The sequence below is a fragment of the Diceros bicornis genome, chromosome 23 (assembly GCF_020826845.1).
Source record: "Diceros bicornis minor isolate mBicDic1 chromosome 23, mDicBic1.mat.cur, whole genome shotgun sequence".
Classification (NCBI taxonomy): Eukaryota; Metazoa; Chordata; class Mammalia; order Perissodactyla; family Rhinocerotidae; genus Diceros; species Diceros bicornis.
The window spans coordinates 29494598-29509022 of record NC_080762.1 but is presented as its reverse complement, the minus strand read 5'-3'; the positions used below and the strand labels follow the sequence as shown (position 1 = coordinate 29509022).

Here is a 14425-nt window from a genome sequence, read left to right as displayed (position 1 = left end):
TTTTAATTTTAATGAAGTCCAGCTAGTCAATTATTTTTTTAATGGATCATGCCTTTAGTGTTGTATCTGAAAAGTCATTGCCATACCCAAGGTCATTGGGTTTTCTCCTATGGTATCTCTTGTGAGTTTTTTTTTTTTTTTTTTTTAAGATTTTATTTATTTATTTTTTCCCCCCAAAGCCCCAGTAGATAGTTGTGTGTCATAGCTGCACATCCTTCTAGTTGCTGTATGTGGGATGCGGCCTCAGCATGGCCAGAGAAGCAGCGCGTCGGTGCGAGCCCGGGATCCGAACCCGGGTCGCCAGCAGTGGAGCGCACTCACTTAACCACTAAGCCACGGGGCCGGCTCACTCTTGTGAGTTTTATACTTCTATTTTAAATTTAAGTATATGATTCATGTTGAGTTAATTTTTGTGAAAGGCGTAGGAACTGTGTACGATCATTTTTTTTTTTTTGCATGTGTATGTCCAGTTTGTTCAGCACCATGTTGAGATGTGTTTTTTATAAGTGAGATCTAATTGAAATATATAGTTCTTTCAATCTGATGAAACATGAATATCATTGAAGCTTGGATTTGATAGAGATTTTAAAAAATTTCTTTATTTAGCCATCATGTATTAAGTACCTCTTATTTTCAAAGAGAGGCAATAAAATTAGATGTCCTACAATAAAAGGATCAATTTCTTACAATTCAATGTTCAGCTAAGAAGTTTTACAGAATATTAAAAAAAGTTAGGGCTGGCCCCGTGGCTTAGCGGTTAAGTGCGCGCGCTCTACTACTGGTGGCCCGGGTTCAGATTCCAGGCGCGCACCGACGTACCACTTGTCTAGCCGTGCTGAGGCGGCGTCCCACATACAGCAACTAGAAGGATGTGCAACTATGACATACAACTATCTACTGGGGCTTCAGGGAGAAAAAGGGGAAAAAAAAGGAGGCGGATTGGCAATAGATGTTAGCTCAGGGCCAGTCTTCCTCAGCAAAAAAAAAAAAAAAGTTAAAACAATTAAATGGATAAAAGATGAGCATGAGTTGAATAGGAAGGCCTGCCAAAGGCTTATAGCTTCATGATTCTAAACCTTAATATTGTGATTATGATGTTGAGGGACAATTGAAATATTCTGGAGAATGTTACACTAGGCATCATGGTATACAAGGACTTTTGGTGTCAAAGATCTGGCTTTGAGTCCTGATTCTACCAGTCATCAGATTTAACCTCGGATCTTTCAATATCCTCATTTAGAAGAGGGAAAGTCACAGCTACTTTGTCCTCCCTCCCTGTTTCTTGTGTTCTCCACCCCCCCCCGATTCTCCTCCTGTGCCTCGAATATATACTGAGCACCTGCTGTGTTTCAGGGTTGATTTTAGGCATGGGGATGTAAATGAAAACGATGATACTTCCTTTCAGGAAGTTTGCAGCCTTATTAATCAACAGACGTGATAATGCAGTATGATGTGTTATCATGGTGATGTATGCCATGTATAATTGGAGCACTGGAAAATGAGTACCTGTATGGGCTCTAGAATGTCATGAGAGGGTTTGAAGATGAGATAATGTTTAAACTGAAACTCAGTAATGTGCAGACAGTTGCCACGCGAGGGTCAGGGGTAAGGGTAGGTTAGATCAAATGGGATAGCAGGTGAAAGCATTCAGCACAGTGCCTGTTTTTGAATAGATTCCTGAGCCTGTCTGTTTTCTCCTGCCTTTCTGGTACTTGGGTCAGCAGGTAGAGGAGCAGACTGGATACTTATCAAAAGAATATGAATTATTTATTGAGCTGCTCTTCGGTGTGCTAGGTAGGCACTGTTCTGGGCATTTTACATTAATTATTTGGAATCTAGCAATAACTGTAGTAGATATTTTTTAGTCCTAGAAGAGGTTATTATCCCTAGTTGATAGATAAGAAAACTGGGGCGCAGGGTTTTTTAACGTGCCCATGGTCAGCAGCTTGTGGTTATAAGTAGCGGGATTGGGATTCAAATCCAGCTTTAATCTAGGTATGCTTGGCATGATGCTTTTTGTTGGGGGGAGACTGGCCCTGAGCTAACATCTATGCCCATCTTCCTCTAGTTTCTCTGGGACGCCGCCATAGCATGGCTTGATGAGCGGCACGTAGGTCCCTGCCTGGGATCGGAACCTGCGAACCCCAGGCCGCTGAAGCGGAGCCCGAGAACTTAACCACTGTGCCACCGGGCTGGTCCCTGCATGATGCTTTTTATTTTTTCTTTCTTTATTTATTTTGTGAGGAAGATCAGCCTTGAGCTATCATCCCATGCCAATCCTCTTTTTGCCGAGGAAGATTGGCCCTGGGCTAACATCCACGCCCACCTTCCTCTACTTTATATGGGACACCGCCACAGCATGGCTTGACAAGTGGTGTGCCAGTGCGCACCCTCAATCTGAACCTGAGAACCCCGGCCAATGAAGCAGAGCATGAGCGCTTAACCGCTGCGCCACTGGGCCGGCCCCCTGCAGGATACTTTTTAAATGCTGTTCCAGTAGTGTTGTCAGTTTTAGTGCATCCTCAGTTTTGAAGTACAAAACTTACTTACAAAACAGTTTTGAAGTTTACTTAAGGCTTCCTTTAATATTCAAGAAAAGTAGAAAAATCTCATTATTTTTGATCCTATTTATGTGAAATTTAGTGATTTGACTGAAGCTAACCTGGATTTTACCTATTTAGCGAAAGGTGAGTAAAGATCAACTTCTACGGTGCTACCATATTTCTTTTATCTTCTGTTTTCTTAAGGGATTTGAATTAAGTAAGAACTAAAATCTTGCTCCTCTTCAGTAAATTGGGAAATAAAGCCTGCATAAAGGGAAATTTCAGCATTGACTAAAAAATAGTTACCCATTCATTTCCATCTATGTCTACATAGACAGAGTGAAGTCATAGAATTGGAAAAAACCAAAATAACGAAAGATAGAGATCCGTGTTCTATTCAAAAAGAAAAGGAAACTCACCCAATGGTAAACAACTTGTCTATGGTTGTGCAACACATTAGTTGTGGAGCCAAGGCTCGATCCCACATATCCTGGTATTTAGTCCGTTGATCTTTCTGTTGCGTTCTTGTGAGTGCCTCAGGCTTAATGATTCCTGGAGTATCTTGGCATGTAAATCAAAAACATATAGTCCTTAAGAATCTTGGCCATTACTCATGCATGCCGTGTAATACTTCTACCACTGTGTATTGTGAGTAATTAATTTCCCTTCACTAATCGTGTATTTTTCCACTGATACCTTAGAAAAAAATAGTCTTTCGCCTCATAAAAAATATTGAAAAGAAACAGTGTATATTTGAATTTTCATTAAGATTTTTCAGGTCCTCTGCCTACTAACATTATCTGTTATTCCAGAAATCTGTTTTTCTTTAACATACCTTTCACACCCAGCTTTATTGGACTGAAGTTCTTCTGCAATTTAACTTTTGATTATATTCTCATTATACTGCCTAAAAATAGAGTGAGTCACTTAAGTTTATTATTGTTATAGTTAGAGACTGTCAACTATCAAGATATAATTGACTTGTTCAAAGAGTGGTAGTTAAAAAAATGCCAGACTTTGATTTTTAAAGTTGTTGTCTCCCAGCCAACTGTGTTAGGTAGTCTTTCCTGTGATGTAGCACTTGGAGCAGTCTTGGGAAGATGTTTGTATTACTGTTACAACATCACTCTCCATTTTAACAAATAAATTGTTACATGGGGCAAGTAGTAATTTATAGCAGGTGATATGTATAATTCATTGAGTGTTTTGCAAAACCAATTCCTCCTTTCATTTTTTACTTTAGTTGTAACAATCTCTTACTAAGACTATGACAGTTACCTTAACCGGTATCTCCACATATATTCGTCATGTCCCTACATCCAAGGTATTGCCAAACAAGTTATATTTTTTAAAGCACAGATTTGATTTTGCTACTTCTAAAAGCAAAAAAGTATCAGTAGGTCTTTATTTTAGACATAATAAAATGCTTAAGATGTCAATCAAAAATTTCCATTATCTGGCTCTTACTTGCATTTTCCAGCCCCATTTTTAGTCACCCTCTTCACAATAATACACCTAAACTAAGCTTCTTGCCATCCCCAAACATGTATTAACTATCCTGCTGCACAAGCATATGGTTAAACTATTAGCTCAGTTTGGATTAGTATCTTCAATTTCCAGCAAAATCTCTCTCTTCATGCACTCACAAATGTACCTCATGTGTAAAAGCTGCCGTACTGCCTACACCTAGTTCTAGACCTCTCCTTTGTATTCCCTTTACCTCTGAGAAATTTTCTTATATTATTCATTTCGTAGTTTCTCTTCCTCCCTCTTCTGTATTCTCTCTCTTAGGAACTCTAGTTCAAGTTGGATATTTGTCATTTTGGAGTCATCCTCTATACTACTTGTCTTTTCTCTCATATATTTCATTTTTGGGGCGTCTGTTTATTCTGTGTGCTAAGAGATTTTCTAACCTTTACTTCCAACTTACTTAATTTCCATAATCATTTTTAACTTTCTGAGAGTGCTTTTTTTTTAATTCCCTGGTTGTTTTTATTCTTGTTTCACTGATGTTATATTGTCTCAAATATCTCTGGAGATACTAATTAGAGGGGGTATAAAATTTGTTTTTTTTCCATCATTTATCTTGGCTTTTCTTTGTTATGCTACATGTTTTGTGATTCGTGGTTGACCCTTCAGATATATGAACGAATGAGGGATAGGAATGATTTAAGGTTGAGTGGGTAGAGAGCCAGCTCTTGCGCTGGCAGCCTCCTAATTGTCAGAATGAATAGAAGTTTGTGTGTAGGATTCAATATTTCACCAGTTGCCCAGATATTTCCTTCAGTCTCTTAAGAGAAGGGCCTCACATTATTTGCATTGGGGTAGTGTCTGGCTGTTTTCACATGTGTAAGAAAGAATAGGGGTGAGAGGATGAAATGGCTATCTAGTCCATATACAGGCCTTTCACTGATCCCCATTTTCAAGCCCACTGCCCTCTCTTGCTCTTCATTGTACATGGTGTATCAGCACAGTCTCTCTGGATTCTGATAGGAATGTTAGTTTCTACTTCTCTGGCAGTCCCTTTTGTTAGTTTTTCTCGGGTGTGGCTCCTTCAACTCAGTTAATCAGTCAGCACTTTTTCTAACTTCCAGAAATTTCTCGAATTCTGCTTTCTGTTGATGACACCCCTCTCATTCTCTTCCTTATTATTTTACTGTCATTTTGATGGCTTTTAAAGAGTAACACGGGGCCGGCCCTGTGGCTTAGCGGTTAAGTGCGCGCGCTCCGCTGCTGGCGGCTGGGGTTCGGATCCCGGGCGCGCACTGACGCACCGCTTCTCCGGCCATGCTGAGACTGCGTGCCACATACAGCAACTAGAAGGATGTGCAACTATGACATACAACTATCTACTGAAGCTTTAGGGGGAAAATAAATAAATAAATAACATTTAAAGAGTAACATGAAGCACATGTTTATTCAGCCTGCCATCTTGAACTGGAAGTCAGTTTTTGCTTCCTAGAGAAGAAAATATACTCTTATTTCTAAGGAGAATCAGGTATAAAACTGTAGCAACACTTCAGTGCCTTCCAGTCTAGTTGGGGAGAAAAAGCATGTGCCAAGAGAGATAAGTAATCCCATTACTAAGGGGAACCTTGGGTAGAAATACTTGGCAAATAAAGTATAGCATTTGGACTGCTCTCATTTGACTCCATATTCCCATTATTCTTTGAAAGTCATTTAAAAATGATTGAGGGGAGGAAAAGGAGTATAGAAAGGAAATGGAAAGTCAGTATTTTTATAATTCTGAAATAAACTTGTGCCACAATGAATTTAAAAATTTGGAATAAAGGGAAGTGAGAGAAAAGGGAACCTTCTTTGGGTGGAGAAAGAGGAACACAAAATAGAGGTGTTAGATGAGTTAACTTTATACTTGCACATTCACAATTGATGTGTCCCCATTTTAGGTGCCTTATATCTTAGTAGGCATGTAAACAACTTCTTCTAAATGCTTCTTCATTCGTTTGGTCTTTCCTTTGTTCATTTATTCATTCAAGAATTATGATCCTCTCCTATAGAGAATAAACCTCTATTTTGTCCAAACAGACGTCTCAGATGACAATGTAAGCCCAAACACCAAAAGTCCTGTCTTCTACACGTCTTACATGTAGATTAAACAAAAATCTACATTCTTGGGTCACGTAGGCAGAACATCATGGATTGTGAGGCATATCAGTGAGGAAGGCACTATGGGGAGAAGAATGAAGAACAAGGATAATTAACTTCTGAATGGAGTCAGAGAGTAATGTTATTACCATGAACCATTGTAATCCTATCAGCATTTTATTCCAAGTTTACCATACACAGTTATCACCTTGACACTAAAAATACAAGAAGTTATTTTATGTAGTTGAAGTAGGAGCTGGAAAATTTGACTTTGTCTGAGCAATTCACTTAACTCTTTAGAGATCAGTCCACCTTTTTTTCAGGTGAGAGTTGGACTAAATAATCTTTAAGGATCTTACTGATGTTAAATCTAGAATTCTTTTAAGTATTTATTGCATGATAGCTATTTGCAGGCATTATTCTAAGCCCTTTGGGAAATACCAAGATATATATCACAATCCCTGGCCTTCAGCAGAAGATAAATCCAAAAGAGCAAATAAGAAGTAAGGCATCCACAAATATCTGCGTTACACAGCAGTGTATTGTAAAAACCATATAGAAGAAGCAATTAAGGAGGAAAGAATTTCCAACTTGGGGCAATTGAGGATGATTGCATAAAGAATCATTTGAACTATGCCTTGAATCTTGAGTAAGATTTTGATAGACAGTTGTGACTAGGAGAGTGCATCCCCACCAGCGTAAGCTGGAGTACAGGGATGTGAGAAAATAAGAAGTGTGTCAGTGAAGTACAAGTCAGCCAGCTTTATTAATGGAGGAGCTGTGTTTTAGAGTAACGGGAAAGGAAGTGGAAAATATAATTAAAGATAAGAGTATATAAGTGGTCTCACCTACAAACAAAGAGAGGTGTAGATCTTTGAGACAGGAGACTAACAGGCTGAGATTTCTTCAGAGAGAGTATACAGTGTGGAAGATGCTGTGGAGTAGGGGGAGACTTGATGCTGAAATATCGATGAAGAAACTATTTACACTTAACCCAGGTAAGAGATAGGACCTGAAGCAGGTCCGTGGCAAGCCAATGAAATGGTTGGGGCAGATGAAAGAGCTTATGAAGTAAGAATGTACAAGAGTCAATAAATGTTTGGATAAAGCTAAGGATTGGAACCAGTGTGACTGGAAAAATGGAAGCACCTTTAATAAAAATTGTCAAGCCAAGGAGAGAAGTTGATTTTTGTGAATAAATATGAGCTAATTCCCTATCTCTCAACAAACCTTTCCCACCTATGTAGCAGCAATTTTGATGTAATAGTGAAGACAGAATATTCTCTGTGAACCCTTGTCTTTTTCTTGCAAAGCTGTTCTAGTTTCTTAGGGATATTATTTTTTTTTGTTAATTATTATGAATTTGAGGAAGGAGGAGTATAGAATAGAATAAAAAAAAGTATTCTTTCAGAATGTCATGAAGAATAGCCAGAATTTTGTGGTCCATAAAAGAGTGGAATTTTACTTTAGATTTGGAAAAGCAGTTCACTTATAGATGATACCTATCAAAAACTGTAATAATAGAAAATGAAATCAAATTAAATGCACCCATACACTAAGAACTATAAGGAAATAAGTAAGTGATAGAATTTTTATTATAGAAGCAACACGTGAACATATGACAGCTCTAATTAAAACTGCCGTCCCTTCGTTCTCTTAATTGCAGTAGTTTACCTGTGCTCCACTTTATCTGATTTGATAATTCGCACTTTTCTTGAGTGGGGAGTGAGAAAGGAAATGAAAGCAAAAGAGCTATTTATAATTAGTGAGGACAAAGCTTAGGAGAAAAAAAAAATAGAAGATCTGGAAATGTTACATAAAGCTTTAAAGACAATAATTTTTTTTTTTAAATTTTAAAGAGTGTAGGCAGTTGTGGGTTTTTTCCCTGATTTCTACATAGCATCAGACAGCAGAAAAGGTGCTGCCAAATTGCAGACTTCCACTTGAAGGATTTTGCAGTGGCAAATGACCAGCACTAAAAACTGGTTAAAAACTCTATTTTCATGTGTCATATTGCTTTCATAATGCATAGTCTCCTTTTGCATTGAATTTTAAAGTGTTGTTTTTATTTGTTTCATGTAATTATTTGGTTATATGTAATTATTTAGCTGCCTTTAGAATCATGCACCTGGGATGGGTGAAGATTTTCTGGTCCAATATTTCCCTAAGTATACTAGTCATCTGTGGTTGCAAAGAAAGGGCTCTGGGATCAATTAGGCCGGGAAATAGCTGAGTTAAACCCAGTTCAACAAGATTTTTATTTTATTGGTGGTGGTGGGGGAGGGTATGGAATCTCAGAGACTATTTAATATGCTAATATGACTTAACTAAGGAGAAACAACCTATAGCATTTCACAAACTTATTTGACCGCAAAATCCTGTTTTCATGGAGTCTGTTTTGAAACCATTGTTCTTCAGGACACACTTGGAGAAACTCAAATCCCTTAAATTTATAGATAAACAGAAAAGAGATAAAATGGCTTGTTCAGCTCTGCGTACCTGTTTACTTAAAGAACTGGACTTGGACCAAAGTCTCCTACCATATTGAGTTTTGCTTCCTTTTGCCCCTAAATGCATTCTGAAAAGTCTTTAAAAACTACATAATGTGCCAAGTTAGATCTGTAAAATGTACATAAGGGGATTTGAAGAAATGCATGAAACTAATGATTTAATTATTTTTGTATATTTTGAATTGGCACATTGACTTTGATGGAAAGAGTTAGATAGAAAAGCCTATTAATATTTGTAACCAAGATTATACTTTTGCAATCAGGAAACTTTTTTTTTTTTTTTCAAAAATCAACTATCTTTCAAATTATAAAAATATATTTCCTTTCAAATTATAAAAAGCTCAAAGTATATTAATGTGTATTATCAGAAAGCTTCCCACCTTTCCCAAAAAAGGACTGGAGAAAACGACTGTTTATGATTTGCTGTCTGTTGTTCCAGACCCCATCTCTCTGTAAAAAACTGTGTATCTTTTAAAAACTTCTTTACATAGTTGGCATTATGGTAGACACACTGTTCTTTACCTTTAATTTTTTTACTCAACAATGTTGCATGTTTGTCTTCCCACATTAATACATGTAGATCTTCTTTTAATGGCTCAATAGTGTTGCATTATATAGCTCTACTATAAATTATTTAATCACTTTTCCATTGATGGACTTAGGGTAGTTGTAATTTTTTTACCAGATAGTGCTGTAGTGAATTTTGATATGGGTCTTTTTTTTTTTATCTGAACCTTTGTGCAAATATATTTATAGGAGAGTACTTGAAGTGGAATTACTTGGTCAAAGATTATGCATATTTAAATTGTTTTAAGTATTGCCAAATTGCCTTAAAATGGTATTAGTTTATTCTCCCACTACCAGCATCGCAACAGGAAACTTCAAATGGTATAACTTTCACTGAACTTTAAAAAAAAAGTCTTTATACTTTGTAATGGATGACAGAGAATATCTTGCTACGTTATCTTAAAATCATAGAGATAATTTATAAATCATTCATAATCATGATCTCTCTCTCTCCCCCCCGCCCCCTTTACAGAGCAAATTATTCATGGAAGGATTTAGAAGCCTAAAAGAAGGAGAACCAGTGGAATTCACATTTAAAAAATCTTCCAAAGGCCTTGAATCAATACGGGTAACAGGACCTGGTGGGAGCCCCTGTTTAGGAAGTGACAGAAGACCCAAAGGGAAGACACTACAGAAAAGAAAACCAAAGGGAGATAGGTAATCCTTTTACATCGTTACTTTATGAGTTTATTGTATTTGAAAAAGATTTCTGAAAATTTACTTCTATTTTTATTATGTTATTGGACTTTATCTAGCCCAGCCAAAATAAAATAAAATGCCACCAGCGCCATGTAGTTGAATAGAATTTATCAGGAACATAGGCTTTCTTGCAGTTTGAACTAGCTGCCGAATATACTTCACTGAGCATTCAGCGTTGAGCACTGACTAGTCCTCTGACCACCATTTCCACCAGATTGTTCTGAGACCATAAATGAGAAAAGTTGAAGTTCCTAATGGACAGAGGTGCCCCTCTGTATATCTTAACACCCCATCTGTTTTTTCAAATGCAAATACACTTATTGTTTTGTCTGTTTTTAAAAGATAACTCATATATAGAAAATTCAAGCAAGATAAAAAACTGTAAAGTTAAAGTCAAGAAAAAGTCGCTTGAAATCCTAACTAGAGGTGGGAATCATAATATATATGCAGTATTTTTGAAACTTGGATTTTTTTTTTTTTGCTTAACGGTATATCATGGAACATTTCGTGTCAATCATTAGCACCTGCATAAACTCCCACTGTGTGAATGTTCCAGAATTTAAATAAGACTGTTAAATTAATTGCTAAATTTAGGCTATTTCCAACATTTTGAATTTATCAATAGCACCACAATGGGAATCCTTATATGTACATTTTTGAAAAATTGTCTGATTATATCCTTAGGACAAATACCTACTAGTGAAAAATCTGGATCAAAAATTATGCAAGTTAAAAAATTTGATATCGATTTCCAAACTGTTCTCCAGAAATGACTAGGGCCAATATACAACCCCTTAAAGAGCGAGACTGCTCATTGAATGTCATCTTTTTAATCTTTTCCATTTACATAGGTTAAGAGATGCAGCTCATTTTTTTCCTTTGCATCCTTTGATTAGATTAGAGGTTAAATATATTTTTATACGTTAATTTTCATTTTTATTTTTTTCTTCTGTGAATTGTATGTTTCTTGTTATTTGCTCATTTTTCTATTGAGATGTTCGTTTGCTATTATTGATTTGTAAGTTCTATGTTTATGAAAAACTCAGTTTTCTGCTTTCCTATGTTGGGAAAAACCCAGTTCTTCCCTACTGTGTTTCTCTCATGTGTGTCTCCTTTACTTTTAGAGAGAACACCTCACTTCTGGTCACCAAATGTGTGGAAGTTTTTCTCCATACCAAGCGATTCTCCATGACACCAGCTGAGTGTCCTATAATTTAACTCAATTCTGATGCTATCTACCCAGAGATAGCATCAGATGTCACAGGTTAAGGGCTTGGTCCCACAAGACTTCTCCCCACCACTTGTCAGATGCTAATTGAGTAGGTCCCCAGGTTATCCACAGCTTCTGTCGGATTTGACTACAAACTGGAGGTTCCCACAGCCCCCTCCTCAGGTTTGATAAATTTGCTAGAGTGGCTTACAGAACTCAGGGAAACACTTACTTATATTTACCAGTTTATTAAAGGATATGATAAAGGATACAGATGAACAGCCAGATGAAGAGATACATAAGGCGAGTTCTGGGAGGGTCCCAAGCATAGGAGTTTCTGTCCCTGTGGAGTTCGGGTGCATCACCCTCCCAGTCTGGATGTGTTCACCAACCTGGAAGCTCTGTGAAATCCTTACTTTTGGGATTTTATAGAGGCTTCATCATGTAGACATGATGGATCATTAACTCTATTTTCAACCCTTCTCTCTTCTCAAGAGAATGGGAGGTGGGGCTGAAAATTCCAAGCTTCTAGTCATGACTTGCTCTTTCCAGTGACCAGCCCCCATCCAGTCATCCAGGAGCCCACCCAAAGTTGCCTTATTAAAACAAGACAGTCTTGTCACCCAGGAAGTTACAAGGGTTTCAGGAGCCCTGTGTCAGGAACAGAGGTCAGAGACCAATATTAGAACAAGAGATGCTTCTAGTATTCTTATCACTTAGGAAATTACAAGGGTTTTAGGAGCTCTGTGCCAGGAACCGGGGGCAGAGACCAATATATATTTTCTGTTATCTCACATTCTCTTTGTATATTTACGATGTTAACCTTTTGTCTCAGATAATATTCTTTTTCAGCTTGTGAAATATGTTTTAGCTTTAATTATGGTGACTTTTAAAAATAACATTGCAGTTTTAAAGTTTTATACGGACAAGTCTGTCACTCTCTCCTTAATGCTCTCTGACTTGATTGCTATCTGGCTTTCCAAACTACCAAATTAAAAATATACTACATTCATCTATATTTTCTCATGTAATTTTTATTAATTCATCTTTTACATTTAATTATCTCTTCTCTTTGTATGTAATTTGTTTTTGAAGAGAGGACTATAAGGATCTAGCTTTTCTTTCCTCTCCAAATTGCTAGCTAGTTATCTCAGCAGCATTTATTGTCTAGTCCATGTTTTCACACTGGTTTGAAAAGCCATCGGTAAGAGAATAAATTCAGTTTCATCTACATTTTTAGGAGGTCATTTTGTATAAAAGAAAGTCCATGAAAGTATATGAAAGTGTAGTGATACACTTACCTGTTAAAGTGATTTTCTGCTCCCAAAGAGATTGATAAATATATAGATACATGCACACAAATAAAGCAAAGTAAAATAAAATAAAATCCTTTATTTTCCCATGTCTTTTAGATAAAATCTTTAAGTATAGTTCTGGCATGTTTTATATGTGTGCTGGATTGGAATCAGTAAGAGAGGGAGAGTAGTGGAGGCTGAGAGGAGAGAAGTAAGACAGCAGGGCATTCCTTCTTGTAGGACCTTGTCAACCATTGTAAGGACTTTGATTTGGGGGGAAATGAGAAGTCATTGGAAAATTTTAAGTTGCCAGGTAACATGAGCTGTTTTACCTCCTTAAAGTATCATTCTGCCAGCTGTGATGACAACACAAAGTGGAGAGGCAAGAATGGAAGCTGAAAGACCACTAAGGAGGCAGTTCCAATAATAGAAGAAAGAGATAATGGTGGTTCAGATTAGGATGGTAGCAGTAGAGGTGGTGAACAAAAATCCTGATATGTTTTGAAGGTAGAGACAATAGGATTTACTATTGGATCAGATGTGGACTGTGAGAGAAAGTGAAGTATTCAGGATGACTCCAAGGTTTGTTTGGCCTGAGCAACCAGAAAGATGGAGGGACCATTTTACCAAGATGGAGAAGACTAGGGAAGGAGCAGGAAATCAGCAGTGTGGTTTCAGATATATTTAGTTGGAGATGCATAATAGACATCCAAGTCGACATGTTGGTTAGGTGAATGGATGCATGGGGATGGAGTTCCAGGGCTGAAGATAAAAATTTGACAGTATTCAGCAAAAGATGATACTTATAGCCTTAAGACTGAATGAGATCTCTGTCAGAGTGAGCATACATAGAAAAGAGAAGACTGAGCCCTGGGTCATTCCAGCATTTAGGGATCAGGAAGAGTAGGAGGAATAGTAAAGGGCACTAAGTAAGAAGGAGGGAAATAGAAGGAGAATCAAGAGAGGGTTTTGTCTCAGAAGTCAAGGAAAGAAGTGTTTCAAGAAGGAGAGGGTACCAGGTGTGTTAAACAGTGCTGATGGTGAAATGATCAAGTAAGATTACCACCAAGACTTGAACATTTAACAACAAGGAAGTTATTGGTGAAGTTGACAAGATCAGCTTCAGTGGATTGGTGAGAAATAAAAGTCTAAGTGGGTTGTGTTCAACAGAGACAGTAAAGGAGAGGAAGTGGAGATAGCAAGCATAGACAATTTTTTGGGTTTTCCTATAAATGGGAGCAGAAAAATGAAGCAATAGCTGAGGAGAAGAAATGATAGCATGTTTATGTGTCAATGGGATGGTCTAGTAGGAAAGGAAAGACTGAACATGCAAGAGAGAGGACAATTGCTGGAGTGATTTCTTTGAGTGGGAGAAAGGATTGGGATTTAAAGCACAACTGAGAGAGCTCACCACGTGAGAACTGATGCTTCATTCTTCAAAACTGGAGGTAAAGCACAACACACAGGTACAGATAGAGGTGGGTAGGTAGACATGAAGATGGAATAAGGTGAGATTTCTCACCTTTTTGTGCTATTTTCTTAGTGAAATCTAAAGCAAGGTCATCAACTGAGAGTGATGGGAAGAGGAGATTTTGAGATTTAAAAAGCAAGGAGATGATATAAAATAGGAAGATAGAAGAGTGAATGCATTATAGAGAAAAGGTAGAATCCAGGCTATACCAAAAACCCACTTAAGGTTAGTGGGCATGAGTTTAAAGTCAAGTCAGTATGATCCTGTTTTTTTCACCAGCCATTGTTGACTTCATGGCTACAGCTGTGAAATAGGCAGAAAGATGGATTTAACTAGAGTTGGGGCTTTTGTAGTTGAGAAGGACAAAGGGAGAGAAGCAAGGACACTGAGGCTGTATGCAAAAGAGCAGTTGTAATGATGGATCATAGAATATAAACTGGGTAAGGAGTCAAGACATTGAAAAAGTGGCAGGCTCATGGTGCGTAGATTGCAAATAGGGTCAAAGAATTGCTGATGTTGGGGTA

The 14425-nt window shown here is 37.5% G+C and overlaps 1 protein-coding gene across 6 annotated transcripts in view; it reads left to right on the top strand.

Moving 5' to 3' along the window:
- LIN28B (lin-28 homolog B) overlaps positions 1-14425 on the top strand; it is a 144781-nt gene that overhangs the window by 71483 nt on the left and 58873 nt on the right. For all 6 annotated transcript variants that reach the window (XM_058566551.1, XM_058566552.1, XM_058566557.1 and 3 more), the window contains one exon: positions 9699-9883. In XM_058566551.1, coding sequence (XP_058422534.1) covers positions 9699-9883 — 185 coding nt within the window. The remainder of the gene's footprint in view (positions 1-9698; positions 9884-14425) is intronic.